The 19,630-nt window shown below is 50.5% G+C and overlaps 5 protein-coding genes and 1 non-coding gene across 12 annotated transcripts in view; all 6 read left to right on the top strand.

The window, feature by feature from the left end:
• The window catches only part of LOC1272821 (rootletin), a 32,276-nt gene extending 31,364 nt beyond the window's left edge, over positions 1-912 (top strand). For all 3 annotated transcript variants that reach the window (XM_061648227.1, XM_061648225.1, XM_061648226.1), the window contains exon 11: positions 75-912. In XM_061648227.1, the coding sequence (XP_061504211.1) occupies positions 75-174 (100 nt within the window). In that variant the 3' untranslated portion in view covers positions 175-912. The remainder of the gene's footprint in view (positions 1-74) is intronic.
• A 118-nt stretch (positions 913-1,030) lies between these two features.
• On the top strand, positions 1,031-1,102 carry Trnah-gug (transfer RNA histidin (anticodon GUG)). The gene has a single exon. It is a non-coding gene; the product is annotated as a tRNA-His (tRNA).
• Positions 1,103-1,275: 173 nt separating this feature from the next.
• On the top strand, positions 1,276-2,854 carry LOC5667551 (ADP-ribosylation factor-like protein 6-interacting protein 4). Its single transcript, XM_061648233.1, has one exon. It carries the CDS (start codon positions 1,426-1,428, stop codon positions 2,125-2,127), a length of 702 nt encoding a protein of 233 aa, XP_061504217.1. The 5' UTR covers positions 1,276-1,425; the 3' UTR covers positions 2,128-2,854.
• Positions 2,450-6,715, top strand: LOC1272820 (zinc finger protein 236). Of its 2 annotated transcripts, none has more exons than XM_311737.6 (3): positions 2,450-2,591; positions 2,784-2,912; positions 2,973-6,715. In XM_311737.6, exons 2-3 carry the CDS (start codon positions 2,860-2,862, stop codon positions 6,343-6,345), a joined length of 3,426 nt encoding a protein of 1,141 aa, XP_311737.6. In that variant the 5' UTR covers positions 2,450-2,591; positions 2,784-2,859; the 3' UTR covers positions 6,346-6,715. The 2 variants fall into 2 exon arrangements, with proteins under 2 accessions (XP_311737.6, XP_061504214.1); XM_061648230.1 differs by having other exon boundaries at positions 2,532-2,672.
• Positions 6,716-7,215: 500 nt separating this feature from the next.
• On the top strand, positions 7,216-13,574 carry LOC1272819 (hamartin). Of its 4 annotated transcripts, XM_061643188.1 has the most exons (7): positions 7,216-7,344; positions 7,449-7,615; positions 7,882-8,000; positions 8,153-11,557; positions 11,630-11,787; positions 11,868-11,982; positions 12,075-13,574. In XM_061643188.1, exons 3-7 carry the CDS (start codon positions 7,907-7,909, stop codon positions 12,347-12,349), a joined length of 4,047 nt encoding a protein of 1,348 aa, XP_061499172.1. In that variant the 5' UTR covers positions 7,216-7,344; positions 7,449-7,615; positions 7,882-7,906; the 3' UTR covers positions 12,350-13,574. The 4 variants fall into 4 exon arrangements, with proteins under 4 accessions (XP_061499172.1, XP_061499170.1, XP_061499171.1 ...); XM_061643186.1 differs by having other exon boundaries at positions 7,449-8,000; XM_061643187.1 differs by having other exon boundaries at positions 7,232-7,615.
• A 2,568-nt stretch (positions 13,575-16,142) lies between these two features.
• LOC3290838 (cytoskeleton protein RodZ) lies at positions 16,143-17,241 on the top strand. The gene is made up of 2 exons (XM_558898.3): positions 16,143-16,612; positions 16,688-17,241. Exons 1-2 carry the CDS (start codon positions 16,520-16,522, stop codon positions 17,090-17,092), a joined length of 498 nt encoding a protein of 165 aa, XP_558898.2. The 5' UTR covers positions 16,143-16,519; the 3' UTR covers positions 17,093-17,241.
• Positions 17,242-19,630: the final 2,389 nt, after the last annotated feature.

The following is a 19,630-nucleotide window of genomic DNA, read 5'->3' as shown; positions in this document are numbered from 1 at the left end:
TTTCTCTTCACCGTCGTTTAGTGCGTATGGTGCAATAAAGTTGCATATTATCTTTTTTTTGTATTATCCTTCAGACTGGACAGCGCTGTATCGATGAGCTTGCCGCCAACTACGTCCGCTACTGGTAGAGGAAGAGGAGAGTACGATCGCAGTCTTAGTCCTACGTTTCGTTAGTAGCACTTGACCAGGAATACTTCCCATATTACACATATATACACTGCCCCCCACACGTTTTAGTGGCAAATGGCCAAACGACGACTACACAAAGTCGTTTGCAAGAACGTCGTTTTCGACCAAACCAAACGAAAGTGGCCCAATCGAAACGCCATTTTAACGTCTAACCTATCCGTCCATCATCTAACTTAGATTAGAAGCTGCGTATCACCTTTAATACCATGTCGCTTTAAGTAGAAACGTTTGATCTCCGAGAACTAGTTATCCAAACTTGAAACGTTAGGCAAGATGGACCCATTAACATAAAAATAATAATCAATTTCGAGCAATCATTTAAATGCAAACCAAAGCTTTTAACAGTTCGCATTGATTACAGTACCCAACACTGCACGGGAGAAGAAGAATCATCAAATTGTACGCAAAAAAATACATATTTAGAATAAGTACAGCCACAAACTGCAATGAACTAAGTGTTGTAACGGATATCGTTATGAAGATCTCATTATCATATAATATTCAGCTGTTAGTGAGCATTTGCGAGGAGAGTAATTCAAAAAGAACACACATCAGCATCATCGCTTTAAATCACAATTTTAACAATCAACAGAATTGTTCCTCTAGCGTGTAAGTTTTGGCTCCGTTTAGGACAAAAATAACCCCCATTAGCTAATCATTTTTGACCGGCCGATTGGCGTGCATATGAACATCAACATGAAATAAAGTACTTCTTTTAATCAATGGTAACCGTTTCAATGTTAAATCACAGAATAGCAAATACCCGTTCCAGATGTGCTTTGAGAAAAGGTGTTGAGTTCTAATGGGTATCTAATCTCGCCTCTCCCAACAACACTCAATAGCCGTGATCGTCTAGTGGTTAGGACCCTACGTTGTGGCCGTAGTAACCCAGGTTCGAATCCTGGTCACGGCAGTGTCGCACATCGCACACTGTCACGGATGAGTGAGAAATAATTTTTTCGGTCTTTACCATTTTGTAATATTGTTCCTCGACTACCTATTACATTAGCATGTATGCTTTATACCTACCTATCTATTTTATGGTACAAGATTTATTTTCTGCTACCCCTACTCTTACACCGCTTGCTTCGTGGTGTGGCGGCGATTTCACCACTACACCCATACTATGCCACAGAGCGACTGCAAACAAACGGCTGTCAAACTTCCGCTCTCTCCGGCTCACAGTTGCAGAACGTAAACAAACATCCACATTACTTTCTTGGTACCTCCAGCGCAATGAAGGACAGCCGGAAGCGTCGGAAATCAAGACGCGATAGTACGTCTTCATCCTCATCCTCAAGCCGAGATAGTAGCGCCAGTTCCACCAGCGGCACCAGCGATAGTGACTCCTCCAGCACCAGCAGCTCCAGCCGGAGCAGTAGCGTCGAGCGAAAGCGCCGGAAAAAGGAGCTGAAGAAAAAGCTAGCCAAGCAACAGAAGAAGGAAGCGAAAGCCAAAAAGAAGGCACTGCGCAAGGAAAAGAAAGCCAGAAGGAAGCAGGAAAAGTTGGAGAGCAAGCTCGCGAAACGAAAACTAAAAGAAGAGCGGAAAAGCCGCAGAAAGCAGGAAAAACACTCGAAAGATGGGGACATCCCGAATAGCAGTAGTAGTAGGACGGTACCACCATCGGCAGGGAAAGACCAGGGAAGCGGCCCATCAGTGTTGGCCTCGGATCCGTCGCTAGACTGTGGCATTCCCCTCGATCTAATGAATCGGAAAGCGATGGCACCGGAAACGCGAGAAGAGTATGAGGCACGGCAATCGATTCTGCGACGTGTGGTCGATCCGGAAACAGGCCGAACGCGACTGATCAAGGGCGACGGGGAAATCATCGAGGAGTGTGTGAGTCGCGACCGGCACAAGGAGATCAACCGGCAGGCAACGGCAGGTGATGGTGCAGAGTTTCAGCGCAAAACACTCGGACGCAATGTGCGCTAAAGGCACACAGTCAATGCTACCAAAAATAAACAACAATATTTGCAAACCAAAAAGAAAAAAAAGGCGTTTAAAAAACAAGTTTACTGTGATTTGTTGCGCGTTTTCTGTCATTTTCCAGCTCACTTCCGTTTTGACATTTTGGCAACAGGCGAAGGTGTGCGTGCGCTTTTTGCAGCAAATCGTCACGCACACGTACACACAGGCTTAGACGGACGGATTGAGACGACGTCTTCTGTCACAGGTGAAAGAAAAGATGCTGCGTGAACCAACACAGCGGCAGCGTCGCGAAAAATGCAGACCAAAAGTGTAGCTCAAGATTGAACCGTTCAAGGACGATGGACGAAGGATCATTATTTGTGTTAGCTTTCGTAATTTGAGAGTAAGCCTGTCGTCTGTGCGTGTGTGTGCTCTCTGTGCTTGTTATTCGTCCTCCTGTTTCGTGTTGCTACGGTTCGGCGGATCAGGTAATCCCTGCTTTGCATCAACGTGCTTTCTCGACCCGAGCCCTGCGGACAGTTATTGATTGCCGGCCTGGCCTTGTTCAGGTAGCGAAAGGAGGCGCATAGTCCGCATCAATCGCCGCCAGTGGCGTCTTGCACCGATGATGTTCGATTGATTTCAGCGTACACATAATCATTCCCGTTTGGTTCCTTTAGCCGTAAACAATAGTATCTGTCCTGTCGTTTGTTTTGCTTCAACGTCACATCGCCGACGGTAAAAAAACAAACGAACATGGAGCCAGAGCAGGAGCCCGAACCGATCGGAGAAGATGATCCAGTGGATGTGTAAGTGACACAAGACAACACTTTCTGTATCTTATTTTAATACATTTCACCTCGTTTCAGCCCGAACTCGAATCCCGAGACATACTGCCGGTTTTGCTTCTCGGAGAACGAAGTAGAACCACTGTTTGCCGCGAATGGCACGCAGGCCAGTGCCGAACTGCTGCAACGCATCCAAGAGTGCATCGGCATCAAGCTGACACGGAAGGAATACTGCCCCAGCGCCATTTGCTGGTCGTGTACGCTCACGCTGGAGGAGTTCCAATGCTTTCGCAAACGTTGCTTGAAATTCGACACACTGGTGCGGCGCTTGCTGCCGACGGTGAAATCGGAACCGAGCCATCGCACTGCCACACCGACGACTGCGGGGCAGAAGGAGAAAAAAATTACCAGCAAGCAGCAGCCGGCGGCAAATGTGGCCGATTCGGAGAAAAACAATGGTGGGCCGTCGACTGCGTTGAAGTTCAAATGCCAGTTTTGTCCGCGCAGCTTCAAGCACCGAATGTATTTGGATCAGCATCTCTGGAAGCATCGGGACCGGATCGCGGCGGATGCAGCCTCCGCCGTCGGCGCGGGCACTAAAAAAATTCCTCACGTAAATGGAAACGGCAGCTCAGCGGTAAAGATTAAATCGGAACAAGCTGCGCAACAGAAATCCGCTGAGCAGAAAGCTCCTCCTGCTGCAGCTCCTCCCGCTGGTGGCGGTGCTACCGATCGGCCAATTAGCTGTGAATACTGTCCCCGCAAGTTTACCCGCCGGATGTACTACATGCAGCATCTTCGCCGGCACAAACCGGACGAGCGGCTGTTCCGCTGCCGGCATTGCCCGCGCAGCTTCACGTCACAGCTGCGACGTACCGGGCACGAGCGAAAGATACACGGCCAGCTGAGCAACCCAAAGTCGGAGCAAAAGGACACCTTCTCCTGTCCGAAGTGTTCGCGCGTGTTTAAGCATCGGTCGTCGCTGCGGATGCATATGCTGAACCACGACGGACAGCTGCCGTACGGGTGCGACATCTGCAACTGTCGCTTTTACAGCGTCAGCTATCTGGCCCTGCACAAGAAGCGCTACCATGGCCCGAACGCGGCCCGGTCCATGACGAACGGTACCTCCATTCCGTGCCATTACTGTTCGCGCTGGTTTTTGCGCGAGTGCGACCGGTCGAGCCACATCAAGCAGATGCACGCGGACATGCACGCGAGCAAAGAGTCAGCGGCCGGGTTTAACCAACTGCTCGAAGACTGTCCCCCGGCAGACAGTGAGGGACTGACCGATCCGGAAATGTTGCCGCCAAACGTGCACGAGCCGATGATGGTGATCAAGGAGGAGGAACCGGACGGGCACGAAGCGGCGGCTTCCAATTCGGTAGCGAACAATCCGGACACGCTGCAGTTCTACTGCTACTCCTGTGCCATGCCGTTCGACACGGAGGACATGTTCTCGGAGCATCTGGACGATCAGCATCCGTTCGGGGGTGAACAGCTGATGGATCAGCTGCAGTCGGCTTCCCCGTTCGGGGAGCAACAGCAGCAGGAGCAGCAGGACCAGGATGCGAACGTGTTCAAATGTCCGTACTGTCCGAAAACGTTCACGCGCAAATGGAGTTTGACGCAGCACTTGCCGACGCACATCGCGAAGAAAGGATACCAGTGCGAATACTGTCCTGCGATCTTTACGCGCAACGAGTACTTGCGCACGCACCGGAAGCGCAAACATCCGAATCTGCCAGAGACGGGCGCGCACAAATGCAGCTACTGTCCGCGCATGTTCAACATGGTGCGATACAAAAAGGTGCACGAACGGATCGCACACATCAAGAAGGGAGACATCCTGCCGGAAGGGGACGACACGGAGAGCAGTGAGGTGGCGGCAATCAACAGTTTGCAGGTTGAGAAGCAGCTGGACGAAAGTAGCAACAGCCTGGCACCGGAGCTACTTTCCCGTGCGTCGGACAGTTTCGATCAAGCGTCCAACGACGCGCCCAGTGTCGCTTCCGTGCATAACTACGCCGATCTGGAAGCATCCTCGCGGCTCGTCGTTGTGCTGGAACGGTTGCCTGCACAGGAGCTGGAACAGTACCGTTGGCAGCTGGAGCACTACGCAAGTTTGCCACCCGTCATCGAAATCAAGCGGGAACTGTTGGATCCCCAGTACGGCGATATCGAGGGCGAGGGCTTCAATGACAACGCTGTTTATGATGGTAATAATTACGACGATGAGCATGAGGTGGAGGAGGAAGATGCTGCTAGCAATGACGCGGAGGATTCGTTTCAGCCAGACGAAACGAACGATTCGGGAAAGCAGCTACTGAAGCGAAAGCGTACCAAGTTTGGCATCACGCTTCATCCCTGTCCGCACTGCTCAAAACTGTTCAAAACCCGCACAGCGCTCCGGCTGCACGCGCTTTACCACAGTGGCGATCTGCCGCACCGGTGTGACGAGTGTGGCGTACAGTTTATGCGCTACAACCAGCTCGTGTATCACACGAACCGGTACCATGGGGCGAACAGCGCTACGATGGCAGCCCGGTACAGCTGCGACTACTGTCCGCGCATTTTCCTGCGCAAGCAGGACCGCACCACGCACCAGCTGATGGTGCACGCGCGCGATCAGGCGAATGCGATCGATAAATCGCCGGCGCTCACAATCGCGAAGAAAACGAAACGCAAAGATTACGTGTGCCGCGTGTGCGATGCGGAGTTCGAGAAGTATCGGCGGTGCGTCCGGCACATCACGCTCATCCACGCGGGCTCGGATGGTGAACCGGAGTGTCGACCGATCAAGCTGTGCCACTGCAGCATCTGCAGCGGCATCTACAAGAAGCGCGACGACTGGCACGAGCATCTGAACGACCATCCGAGTGTGCGGCCGCACCACTGCGAGCAGTGCATCCGGAGGCGCAGGAAAGCGTCCAGCCGGAAGCAGGTGCACCGCTGCTCCTACTGCCCGAAAGCGTTCGAGCACAAGCCGAACCTGGCGTCGCATCTGCGCATACACAAGCAGCAGCTGCGGTTCCCGTGCAGCGAGTGCGGCGTAATGTACGACCGGTATCGCGATCTGCTGACGCACCAGAGCCGCTACCATCCGGAGAATCAGGACGATTCGGTTGCGCGTGAGCCGCTGCCAAAGTGCAACTTTTGTCCGCGTGTGTTCACCCGGCAGCGGGATGTCAAGTATCACCAGGAGCAGGTGCATGCGGATCAAGTGATACCGGCTGGCGACGCGGAAGCTACTAACGAACCGGAGGAGGATGAAGAACCGGACGAACAGCAGGAAAATGAGGGTGATGGTTTGATGACATTCGGGTTTGGGCCGGAGATGTTTCCCGAGCCCGACGTGCAAGAGGATCCGGTGTTTAATGCAGCTGACCTGCCGATCAAATCGGAACCGGATCCCGATCCCCCGTCACCAAGCAGTAATATGATGATTGATTGAGTTAATTTATACCCTAGCTGTCGCAAATGTTTTCGTAAAGTGCTGTGTGACGAAAGGCCCCACAATGCATCACAACTATGTAGATTTACATTTGAATGTAGTGTTCATCTTTCTTTTTTTTATCAAACAGTTTGACTTTGCGCAATGCAATTGTATGATTTCGAGAAGGTAAAAGGGACGATTTTTGCTACGTACACATTACAACGCGGCATTTAAATAAAGACTTGCAGTAATCATTATCGAGTAACATTACATACCTCTGCTTGGTTAGGTTCGAATCAATTAAGCTAAAACTATGTCGACTTACGTGTGTTTGCGTTGGATATTATTAGCATATAAAGCAATAAAAGTAACACAAAGAGACGATGAACTTCTTTTTTGTTGGCGCCTGCAATGGAATTGGGGATGTGCATCGAATTTAACAGTAAACATCGGATGGAATCAACATTTAGCGGGTAGTTTGAGTAGGATTGTTCACTTAACAAACAGTTTTTGGGGGTTCTAATACTTAGGAGGTAAGCTTACCACCACTGAAGAGTTCGGTGAATTTAAAGTGAAATTTATCACAAAAATAACGCACAATTTGGAATTGGGACAACAGCTCGTGCAATTGTTAACGTTTTTTCTGCTACGTGTAATTATACCTTAAGCTATCAGCTGTCAACTCAATCGGTATGCAGCTGCGGACACACTTTAGGAAACCACGGCGCATTAAAAAAACTCATCAGAATTATTATTCTAAAGTGTTAATCGTATGCTTAAATGGCGAATCTGTTTCAACAGTTAAGCTATGCATAAGTAAAACGAAAAAAGCCGTACAATAGGCCATCAAGTTGAATCGTCTTTTCGCTTCCACCCAGCATTTATTTACCGCTGTCAAAAGGTTAGCTTCGTGTGGCCACGGCTTCATGTCAAGAACAGAAGGAGGACCGCGATAGTGTGTAGTCGGGGAACGTAAAAACATTTGTAGCATGGAAAAGTTGTAGAACGTTGCGAATGGTAACAAATTTCACCGTAGTTTGTGCAATCCCTTCTTGCCCGATACCTAACTGCATACCTTTACACCGGTTCCGGTGCTCCTGCGTGTTGTTCTATCTCCTCAGTTGGATGGTGTTGTTGTTTGATTAGAAGAGGACTAGAAGGCCCGTGGCGGCACCGTTCGCCACTTGCTTCTTCCGGTCGGATGTCGGAACTGGCGTACAGCTTCGGATGATTATTCGACTGTTCGCCGTGTGTATGTCGAAGTGTCGTTTGAGCTGTGCGTAGACAGGTTAGCGTTTTCCCCCCTCCTCGACCCTATCGTAGCGGTGACGTTGGCCGAACTGGGATGTGATAGCAGGGCAACGATTGGCTCTTACTGCGCTGTAAACATCGAAACATACATTCGTCGTCACGGTCAAACCGCGGACCGAGAGCTACAGTGGAACGTTCTCCCTTTCCGGAACCGAACCTTCTTCCTGCTGGCAAACCGTTCTTTGTCCTGCGCGGTAAATCTGTGGGCTGTGAAAAAATAGTGAACCCGACTTATTTTGACAGTGGCATCGTAACGCAGCGAGCAGCGATGGATGTGGCCAAGCTGTTTGACGATCTCGAGTCCAACAATCTGGACCGGGTAGACGAAGTGAAGCGCAAGTTTCAGGAAATATTTTCATCCAGTAAGTATGCCAATTGGTAGTAGGGGTTTTTAGGGTAATTTTCACAATGTACAATTAAAACAAAGCTTCAATCTCCAGGTTGCCCCTGGTCTAATCAAATACGTTCTTCTTCCGTTGTACATATATCTTACATTTGTATTGTTTCATTTTAGCAAAAGAATCCTGGCTTGCGTGCAACATGATGGAGTACTTCGCCCACACCTCCTCGATAAGGATCGTGGAAATACTGGTCAAGGTACAACAGCCCCACGACAAGCACATATTCGACCGACTGTCCGAGTGGATTCGGAGCGGTACGTCCAAAACGCTAGCACTCACCCTGTTCGGGCATATCATCCAGAAACGGCCACTCTGGCTGTATAAGGTGGGCAACCACCAGCTGGTAAAGGAGGTGCTGAAGCTATCCAAGGTGGAGAAAGACATTACCTCGCTGATCAATGCGGTCCTGTGCATCATCGATCTGCTGCCCGTGATCCCGCTGGCGATGGGGAGCTTCGTGCAGGATCTGTTCGACGTATTCAACTACCTTGCCACGTGGAACCAGAACGAGTCGCACCTGCCCGAGTACCAGCTGATCCATCTGCAGTTCGGGCTGTACGAGCTGTTCACCCGGCTGTACGGCATGTATCCGTGCAATTTTGTGGCCTTCCTCAAGCAGGAGTACTCGTCGACCGGGCGGCAGGCCGTGTTTCAGCACACGATCAAACCGCTTCTGGACACGGTGAAGATACACCCGCGGCTGGTGCTGTGCGACCGGGACAGCGAGACGAGCCAGCAGCGCTGGAAAAACATGGAACCGCACGACGTGGTGAACGAGTGTGCCCGAATGTCGCTCGAGTATCCGGAGCCGCAGCCGCTGGAAAGCACCCAGGCGCAGCTGCTGGCAGTGAACGGGCCCGGGGGCAACGAGTGTCCCTGCTACATGACACCGATAAAACCGTACGAATACACGGCCGGCGGTGGTACGGATGCGTTCGAATTCCCGTGGAAAGCTAACGTGAACTTTTTCAACACGCTCTCGCTCGACCAGCAGCTGTGCACGATCGCGGCACAGAACTCGATCTGGTCGCCCAACAGCACGCTTATGCAGCCAACGCCTCCGCCCACCACTGGCACCGTTCCGCACACCCCGATTCCTACGCCCAGCTATACGATCCCTACCGTGCCGGTTCCACAGCCACCGGCAGCGGATGGAGCTTCGCCACCGGAAGCAGCGGTCGAAGCAACGCCCGAGACAACACCGATGAAGGATACGAAACCGGCGGCCAGCAGTAGGCCCTACCCCACGTCCGTGAAACCCCAGACGGCCCGTGCCATCTGGACGCCGTCGCAACCGGCATCGCCGATCAAGAAGGACGTGGGTCAGTCCCACTTCAACTACGAGTATCCGCTCGCGGTGGTCACCTCCAAAAAGCTGCTGCAGGTCGTGAGCGATCGCAACCAGTCGCTGTTGCATCTTTCCGACACGGGCACAACCACGACCACGACCACGATGACAACGGTCGCTTCTGCCACGTCGACCACGAGCAACAGCGTACCGTCCAGTCCACTGCCGATCGATCAGCAGACGATGATGGGTCCGACCGCTCCCGGTACGCGCAACGAGTCGCCCATGGTGCAGATCCAGCCGGCCCAATCACGCCCCGGCGATTTGAGTCAGGAGGACCAGGAGGTGAACGACATCAACAGTCCCCATATGCACCATTCGCAATCACTGCCGGTTGGTACGGCCGTTCCGATTCGTGATCTGTGTGCGGACGAGGATCAGGACCAGGGTGAGGGGTCGCCCTGTTCCGCCGGTGGGCTGCACTTTAAAAACTCACAGTCCGTCATCAACTATACGCGCAAACGGCTGCACAGCCACTGTTTGGTGGATTCGTCTGATCCGTACTACAGCACCGGCACGTCACCGGCGGACACGAGCGGGAACTACCTCCGCAATGGGGCTACCATGGCGACGCAGCTCGTCTCGCTTGGGTCGCGTGGTGGTGGTGGTGGTGGAGGCGGCGGCGGTGTTATTGGTCCTGGCCAGCAGCTGCAAATCCCAGAACCGTTGGCCATTTACGGCCGTCAACAGGTGGCCGAGCAGGAGCAACACCACCACTACCACCATCAGTGTCACCATCACATCCATCTGCACCAACAGCATCATCAACACCATCATCATCACGTTGTTGGAGGTGCGGGCGCGGGGTCGTTGTTTGCAGGGCACCAGCAGCAGCGCCGCCATTCGTTGCCAGATCTGAAACACTTTGCGCTGAAGGTGAATCCGAAGCTGCTGCTTGACTCGGTTTCGATCGTGAAACAGCGCCAGCTGGGCCAGCAGCCGAATCGGGCGGGTGAGACGGCCAACGGCGCTGGCAACAACAGTGCATCGTCCTCGGAAGGTGTCGGCAGCAACGCAGACAGTAGCCCATCGGAGGAGGAAGCCATCTCGGCGGCGACGCACTTTCACAGCAAGCAGGAACAACGCTCCAGTGAGCAGCTCGCACGCAACCAGGAACTTTTCCGCCAGCTGCGCAACAATCTAACGACCGTCGTCACACCAATCAGTCATCTGCAGCACCACCGTGGACATCACCACCCTCACCAGCAGCAGCAGCAGCAGCTGCGGCTCCAGGGGGAATCGTTCAGTGTTACCCGATCGCGACTCGATCACCAGGCCAGCAGTGCAGGAACGGCGATCGTGCCGGTTCCGTCACATGCGACCATCTCGACCGCGACGCAAACAATCATTAGCTGGCCGCAGCCTTACGAGCAGATATTTTACGGCATCCTGCAGGAAGAGCTGCGCTTCAAGAACAGCATTTCCCAGATGCAGTACGAACAGCAGGTGCAGAAAAGTGGCCGACTCGATCCGTACGCGCTGCTCGACCAGTACATAGAAACGTGTGCGAAAACGCGCGCTACGCAGGCGGAGAATGGCAACCGGGTGAACCTGCCCGAATCGTACTATCAGGACCACATCCGGCTGTTGCATCTGCAGCTGCAGTACGAACGCCATCGGCGGGAGATACACGCCGAGCGCAACCGGCGGCTGCTGGGCAAGAGCCGCAAAATTCGCGCGCTGGAACAGAACAACGAAGCGCTGAAGGATCAAGTGGCCCGGTTGACGCGGGAGATCGCCTCCCTGAATGCGGAGCTCAGTACGGTGCGCCGTAAAACGAACGCCGAGCTTACGGAGGTGTCGCGAGAGTGTGTACGCTGGAAGGAAACGCTCCACCAGGAGCAGGAACTCTGCAAAGAGCGGCAGCTGAAGATCGAGGCGCTGCAGGTGGTGATCAAGGACGAGACGGCCCAGCGCCGGGAGGTGAATCTGCAGCTGGAGAACGCACAGGGCGAGCTGTTCGATTTGCGGAACGAGCTGCGGAAGGCGGTCGGCAAGGCGGACTTGGGGCAGCAGTACCGCGAAGAGCTGACCCGTTTGCAGTCGGAGCTGCTGATGATGGGCGAGGTGCAGTTGCGCTTTAAGGAAAAGCTGGCGGAGCTGGAGCGGTTGCGCGCGCGGGAAGCAGAAATTGCACTCATGAAAGCGAACTATCACGAGGAATGGAAAGGTGCGACCAAACCGGAACCGGGGTGTGCATCCGTTCAGTGAATTAACTCTTCTCTCGCCCCCTTTCAAACAGAGCTTAAATTTGCACTGCAGCAAAAATCGGCCCAGCTCGATACGGCCAAGGAACGGCAGGCCGAACTGGAACAGCAGCTGATCAAACGGGAGGAAACTATTACGCACCAGAAACGGACGCTGAAAACGGTGAAGGAAGAAAATCAGGAAAAGTTTAAGGTAAGAGCTATTAGTGTTCAACGGGCAAGGAGCTGGCAGAGTGTAGAGAGGATTGTGTGTTCTTATCGCTCTTTATCTAGGCCCTGGAAAACAAATACGAAGCACAAAAGGCAATCATAATCCGCATGGAGGACCAAATCGAAGAGCTGCGCGTCCAGAGTTGCGTTGCGAAATCTCCCGATTCTGATCGGACTGGTAAGAGTGGCTCGCTTTATCACACTGCTATAAACAAACAATCCCTTAAAATCCCTTGAATATAATCATACCAACCGCTCCTTCCTTTCCAGATGCGGTCGGATCGCTCGATCACACATCACCGCTGTCGATCTCGCTGGCGTCCAGCGAGGGTATTCCGGAAATTCGCAACCTCTCCGCCCTTGTTGCACAGAATTCGGCCGGTCTGGGGACACAGCTGGGCGGTGGTGGACACAGCAGTACGTTGCCCGGTATGGGAAACAGCAGCACCAGCGGTACCATCGAGCTCGATTCCAATCTTCCGACGCCGACCACGGCCGGTCTGTATCAGCAGGGCCAAGGCGGTGGAACGTTGCCCGATCCATAACAGCATTGCTGTGAGCAATGGTCTATCGTCACCACCGCGTTGACTGATGGTGCAAAGCGAAGTGAAGGATGTATTTCGATGCCGCTTACGAGAGTCGAGCCTTTGGGTGTTTGCGTGTGTGTGTGTGTATGTGTTATGCTCGCCGTATGTGCCCGCAGCAATGTTATCACTTGTTACTACTGTTGGCTTCCAGTTTGGTTTGTGTTTTGTTTGTTATTGTTTCCCCCCGTCACAAATCGAACTTTGCTTTTTTCTGTTCGGCTTTTCGGTTGAAATGTGATTGCAGACGGTTATTGCCCTTCCCTGACAAACCGTCGTATACGGCCATACGTCCTTTTTTTTGCCTTTTTCCAATTCTCCTTTCAGTAGTGTTCCAATGATGGTGGTTTTAGTTGCATGATTGAAAATGCGCTACAAAAAAAACTTCCTTATGAACCACACCACACAATCTGGTGGGAGCGTGCGACGTGTGAAGTGTCTTGAGCAGTCGTTAGATAGGATAGGAAGAGATAAAAACATACACCCCACACCCCCCACTACTATTACTGTTTGCACACGAAACCACGGAAACTGCAGCTACTAAAACTGACGCCTCGTCGGATAACCGCTCGGTACGTCGTAATAAATATCTATATTTTCATACGCCAAAGTAAAATCGAACACGAAAACGTGTAAAATACAAAGAAGCGATGGGCGAACGGGAGGGGAGGCGCTTCGAAGGCTCGGGGGCGGTTTGTGAGGAAGGGAGTTTGAGTAATCATTGCGCTAGATATGTATATTATGAAATAAGCGAAACTACACAGAACGACACCCATTTATGGCGACTGTATGGCATTTACGCAGCCAATAACCGGTGCGATCCACACCGATCCAGACCCACACACACACACACTGATGTGAGACTGTGCAGGGCTTTGCATGATGAGAGCCAGAAAGCGCCCTCCCCCGCCCCAATTGTGAGACTGGACTGTAATTTGAATTCTCGAACACCGAAAACACAGTTGTTAGATACATTAAAGGAGAAGAAAGCGAACCACGAAATCGTTCTCGGCACACCATCACCACCAAACGCATACAAATGCTAAGGATGTTGTACTGAAGCAGATTAGCCCTTACTGTGTTGCGGTTATGTGTGTATATGTGTGTGTGTGTGTGTGTGTAGATGAGATGCCCGATAACGCGAAGATAATAAAGGAAACAAATTACCTAATTCTAGCAGGCCGTACTTGATTGAGTGTATTTTTGTTTGTTCTTATAACGGGTATCATAAGCCCAAAACCACCAATATTTGTGATCGATTAAACTGGGTTTTGATGACGAACGATCTCGCGCAATATGTTGCAACTTGCTGGAAGTATGTTCCAGCAAAGCAAGAAAAAAAAACATCGACCTCAAAACCACATTCCCGAGACAACAGAACGTAAAACCGCAATCAGCAGCAGCAGCAGCAGCAAACAAGGGAAAATCTCGATGTTGGGTGCATCACTTGCATTGCGGCGGAATGTGTATCAGCCCGCCAAAGAATGCGGCCCCGCGGGATGGAGACAGTTCGATGAACCGTGTGCCAACTTTCCCACCAACTTGCTGTCCGAAATCATCTGACACGGTACGCCCAATTTTGTATCCTGCGGCCGGCCTGCGGGACGTGTGTGTGTGTGTGTCTGTGTTGTCCACATCGAATATGGAAGTGGAAAGCGGCGAACGAGAACCAACCAAAACACAAGTACGGACCACTGCCAGTACGGAAGCAGTGTGCAGCGATCGTTTCGTGCTGCCAGATCTCGATCAGCACCTGTAATGGATTTGAAAGTGTTAAAACAAAGTTAACTGCGTGTAAGGGCAAGGGCCCCCTGAGGACCAAAAAAGAAAATTGACTCACACAATGGATCAATTTATGAAGGCAGCGGTTCTTCATCAACATTCTGCAAAATGCACAAATTTAAGATCAATTGTATTTTCGCACACTCACCGTACGTATTTTCGCTGTCGGATGGACAATTCTTTCGCAGTCAAACACAAAAAAAAGCCTTTATTATCAACAAATACCCTTCAGCAACGCTCATTGGTCTAAGAAACACTGGCTTGTTTTGCTCTTCGTATTTCTGTAATACCATTGCCCCATCTCTCCCACCGCGATACTGCTGCGATTTGTTTTGAACGACTTTGTTTTTGCCGGAAATTCCGCACATTCTTGTCCGTTCAATAAATCCTCAACAGACTACCGGGAGCGGCCATAAAAGAGTAGTCACTCGACAGCCATTCGCAAACGATCGCTCACTACTTCCAAACTGCTCGACGAAGCAAGTGTGGAAACATAAAAGAGGTCGATGAATGGTTTGCGAAGAAAACGAGAGTAATGAAGCCTGATAGTCCTTTTTTTAATTTAAAAGGACATAAATAATATTGGGTGTAGTGTTTTGCGAGGTATTGCCCTTTACTTTCGCAATATTTATAGCGCTATTATGTTTTAGTTGAAATATTATACGTTGATATGATTGCTTCATTTACCCAATTGAGTAACCCAAACTGTTGCCTCATGCACCAGGCCTTGTTTCTTCGCTTGAGCCTACGGACCATTCTCTACACAGGTTTGCAACACTCCTAAAACCTAATTTCAGTACATTCCTCGCCGGAAGGCAAACAGTTAGCCGTGCAAGCAGCAGCAACGCATCAGCTCGGAAACGAGCGCTTGTTAAGAACTTATGGTTCATATCAATCAAACGATAGCTATTTACCGGCCTCGTCATCGAGTGGAAGCCGTTGCACTCGCTCCGAAAGGGGGCCCCGTCCCCTAACAACAGCTCCACATAATCGACATTATGTGTGTCGGTTGGGCATTAAGGTACATGCGGATAATAATACTGCTTGCCGCGTCGTCAACCCTCTCGGCTCGGTTACACTCTCGGCCATTATCTAACAGCGCCATTAGCACGCGGTGCCAAATGATAATGGTTTGCATGATTTGATAAATCGAGTCGAGCATCTTAAGTACCATAATTTGTACGGTAATTAAATTAAAACAACCTTCTCAACACGATCCACTGCTCGTACACATACATAGACACACCCACTGTTTGCCGATCGGCCGATGCGATACGATCGCACCGACCCGCTTGTCCGACCGATCTGATAAGAAGAGAGATCAATGTGCAAGACATCTTGTAAGGCTCCTTTTTGAGCGATCAAACAGTGCTTGATCGAACTGTATTTAGTTTCTATGCGAGAAGGAATAAATAAATCAATTTAATGCAATGGTTTTGTAACGATAAAATAAAACCAATTTAACTTATCGTTTATAAAATGCTATTTTACCTACACTCACCTATTGAAGTGTTGGTACAATGTTGGTACGCACTGTACTGTTTGTACCATCATCTGCACTAAACACCTTGCCGAAGTACTGTGCAATGCAAGTGTTTACTTTGATAGCACAAACGCACGGAAGGTATGCTAAGGGGCCAAGCAGGCCATGCTACCATCCTATCACACTATCAGTCAGTAAATCCGGTTACGTCAAAGGGGGTTCACTTCGGCCAACCTTTCGATGGCGCTTGCCACCCGATAGACCTTGAACAGGTCCGGCTACTCCCCGGACGCAGGGCGCGCACTTTGCATAATGCGCTACCTTGCTTCATTCGCTGCAGTGTTCCGGGCTGTTTATGCAGCTGCACGCCCCACTGCATCCAAGATGGGTGCACGCTGCACACTCGGTACGGTTGCCATCATCCTCCCTTTTTACGACCTGCCATTCTAAACAACCATGTGCAGTGGCCGAGTACCATCTTATCAGTGTCACCATCGGGTGCAGGTTATAGGTTCCGGTGTTATTCTTCAGTCTTTCACAATTGCTTTCGCAAACGTGTCTAAACGATCGGTTACATTAGTCGTCGGTTAGAATGAGCGTCCCCGATCCAGCATTGCACCATGCAAAGCAGACAGGAACCCGTCGTTTTTAGACAAGGTGGCCAAGGACGTTTTGCCCGAATGGATGGGCGACACATGCGTCGACATAATGATAAGAAAAGCCTTGCGTAACATACGGTTCCAGTAAGGCACAATCGTGCGAGCAGATATAAGCAAACGGTACCTTATCGTGCTGCTGCAGAGAGCGTTCGGTGACTTGGCTGGCCGGAAAGGTTCGTCGCTTCTGTTGAAGTCTTTCGTGTTGGAATGGCGCACCCGGAGAGATTGCTGTTGCTTACACTGCTGCTTTCGCTTGTGGCCCACCAATCGGCACCGGTTGCTGCTTTCGATGATTTTCTGGTAAGTTTTACTATCCATCCGGTCGCTCCCATCCCCATACAACTGACCCGCTGTATCCCGCCTTTCCCTCGTCAGGACGACATCTTCTCCATTTTCTTCGACTCGGACAGCGAAAGTGAATCGGAAGAACCGATCCAGGTGAATGGGAAGCATGCCACAATCAACGTAATGTGCGACAACTGCACACTGACAATCAACTGTCCTAACTGTAGCAGCATGGCGATGGCACCGATGCCTTCCGGTTCTGCGCAACCGAACGATGCTAGCTCGCCAACTGCTGCACCGGCACCGGCTGCACCATCCACTACTGCGGCCGCAGTAACAACGGCAGCAACGGAAGCGACTACCACTGTTACTACTGCTGCTGCTCCTGCAGGTACAACCGTTCCGGCCAACACGACAATGGCCGATGGAAACGACGGTATGGCGTCCATGTCGACGGCCGATGCCGCAACTACCACTCCTGCTGCTGCTTTCTAAGCGGTTCCGTGCGCTTTGCACCATCATGGAATGGGCTGGGTCGTTGTGAAAACGAAATGTGGTCCTCTAGTTTTAATGTGCTTTGGTATTTTGTACTTCAAATTCTCTTTCTTCGGGGATTTATTTAATAAATAAACGAATTTACGGAAGATTTAACTCTTTTCTTCACTCCACAATAAGTTAGTAACCGCATCGTTTTGGGAAGGAATGATCTACTGTGCTAGATATTTGTGGTTATGTTGATCATAACGATCATGATGATGAAGACATAGATGCAATTTTGTGTCTTTGAAATTATCCATCTTTTTAACCATTTATCATAATTCATACGAGTAGCAGAAAATGAACTGAAACACCGAATGATTGAGTACCGATCACACCGTGCGCATGGTCAACCAGTAAGCCCGGTTAATTACCCACTCACTGCTCCCTTAATTAGGCGTGTGTGCCGATCAGTGTTCTGCCGTGAGTGAGTTTATCTCGCAAAACGATGCAGGCAGGTTTATTGACTTTAATTTCTAAGCCATCGCAAACTGGCAGAGTATTATTAAGCTGATCATTAAGCTGTGCTGTACACTAGTTTTTGATGATAGTCGTGCTCTTGACGCTTTGGATTATGCTGCACTGTGCAGGTAAGGAGCTGAGAGTTTGAAAAAAAAGACGCTGAAAATTAAACAGGATTAACTGATTTACCAGTGGTACCGCGCGGACCGTTTTATTAGCATTAGAGTTACTTTAAAGCGGATGTATTAGCTTACTAAGCGCAGTAGTAAACCTGTATGCAGAGCAAAACACTGCCCCTTGCTTAGTCGATTAATAGGGTCGCATAGCATTGATTCAATTTTGTTACCATCGCTACCAAGTGGATGAGAAACTGCACGACGACATTTCCAATGGCTCGAGGCGCTACCAACACTACCAATAGTGAATTTCCGTTGGCAACACTGACACTGAAGCTTACCGCGCAACAGTGTACCACACTGTGTCAAGCCAGCATATGTCCAGCTGCAATGTTTGTACATTGACAGCTTCTTTCCGACCAAACACCGGGGGGAGCCTACCGAGGGGCAGGAAAACAGTAATTATATCTCAGCGCCGAACAACCAAAAACACGCTGCTCAACGTTCACTCCGAACACGATGTTTTTTGTTTGATGTGTGCTGGTAAGTGGCCATAACCGTCCAGCACATTGCGCATGGCCGGGTTGATTAAGACGTAAGAGGAATCTCATCGCGCCGCGCAGCAATTCGGATAATGGTTCTGCTGCACTGGCTGCTGCAGCAAAGCCCATTCGATATCTAATCTTAAGCCACAAGAGCAGCTCACGCTCACACGGGCTTCTCCTCGTTATTGTGTACATTAACGCCAACTAACACGATTTATCTAGCAATGACCACCGTACAACCGGCTCCCCATGCGCCCCGTGGGCACTTTGCTCACATTAATCACCCAGCGCTGGAGCGATAAAGCTGTTCAGCATCCTTTCCGTTGCCTGTCCGTATCCAGCGCACATTACAAACGGGTGTCCTCGGCCGTCCTCTCCCTCTATCTGTCTCGCGCTGCCCCTGTTTTCCCGCATACCAAGTCGATCATGACGGTGGCAAAGTGCCGACATGGAATGCGACGATTACACACCTGTACGAAAAAGGGAGCCAATGGCAAGTGTGGAGCCGCGTGAAGAAGGTTCTTACCAAGCTGAGCAGCACGAACAGTGTAGTAAAAAAAAAGACACACACACAACAAACGAATAAATAAATCTGCAATTGCACCTAACGGCACCCCCTGGTTGGGGGGATTGGCTCGCGCATCGAAACCGATCGCCGCCACGATCGCGTAGTGGCAGATTGAAGGAAGCAACAACAACAAAAAAACGAGAAAAATGAAATAAACTAGCAAATAAAACGAAACGAAACAAAACCACAACAAAAACTCGTCAGCCTTCTCATCATATCAAAAACGCACGCGGCACATAAAATGCGACGTTAAACGCAACCCGTGTGCCCGTGGTTAACGTGTGCCCAGCAGGATGCTTGAGCGACGGTGACCCCACATGAGGGAGGGATGGGGCTCGGCTTGCGCTGGACGGATCGGAGCGCTTAACGCGTGTACGCCGTGTAACGATGTAAATGAAATGGTGCAAAGAATGTTGTCCTGAAGCCGTACTTCATCCAGTGACTTTATTAGGCGTTGTTCTAACTTTAAGAACGTGGTTTTGTTAAGATAAGTAAACACTCTGAGCGTGTGCTGTAGTATAGACTAGCGGTCGGCAACGTTTTGAGGTATACTGCCACTAATCATTTACTAAATGATCAGGAGGCGCAAGTCGGGAGGATGCAATTATTGTTTAATTTTTGCACATAGATTATTATATTATAAAATGTTATTATTTGTGAGTTATAAAAGCCTTCTTGGTTGAAAAATTATCGAATAAAAACGTACATTTGCTAACTCTTAAAATGCTTAACGAACACGCACAGTCTGTTCCCCAGCTACGCGGTTCTCGACTTACGCGGATTCGGAGATACGCGGTTTCCTTAA

This window comes from Anopheles gambiae, chromosome 2 (genome assembly GCF_943734735.2).
Source record: "Anopheles gambiae chromosome 2, idAnoGambNW_F1_1, whole genome shotgun sequence".
Lineage (NCBI taxonomy): Eukaryota > Metazoa > Arthropoda > Insecta > Diptera > Culicidae > Anopheles > Anopheles gambiae.
This window is presented reverse-complemented; position numbering and strand designations above follow the sequence as displayed.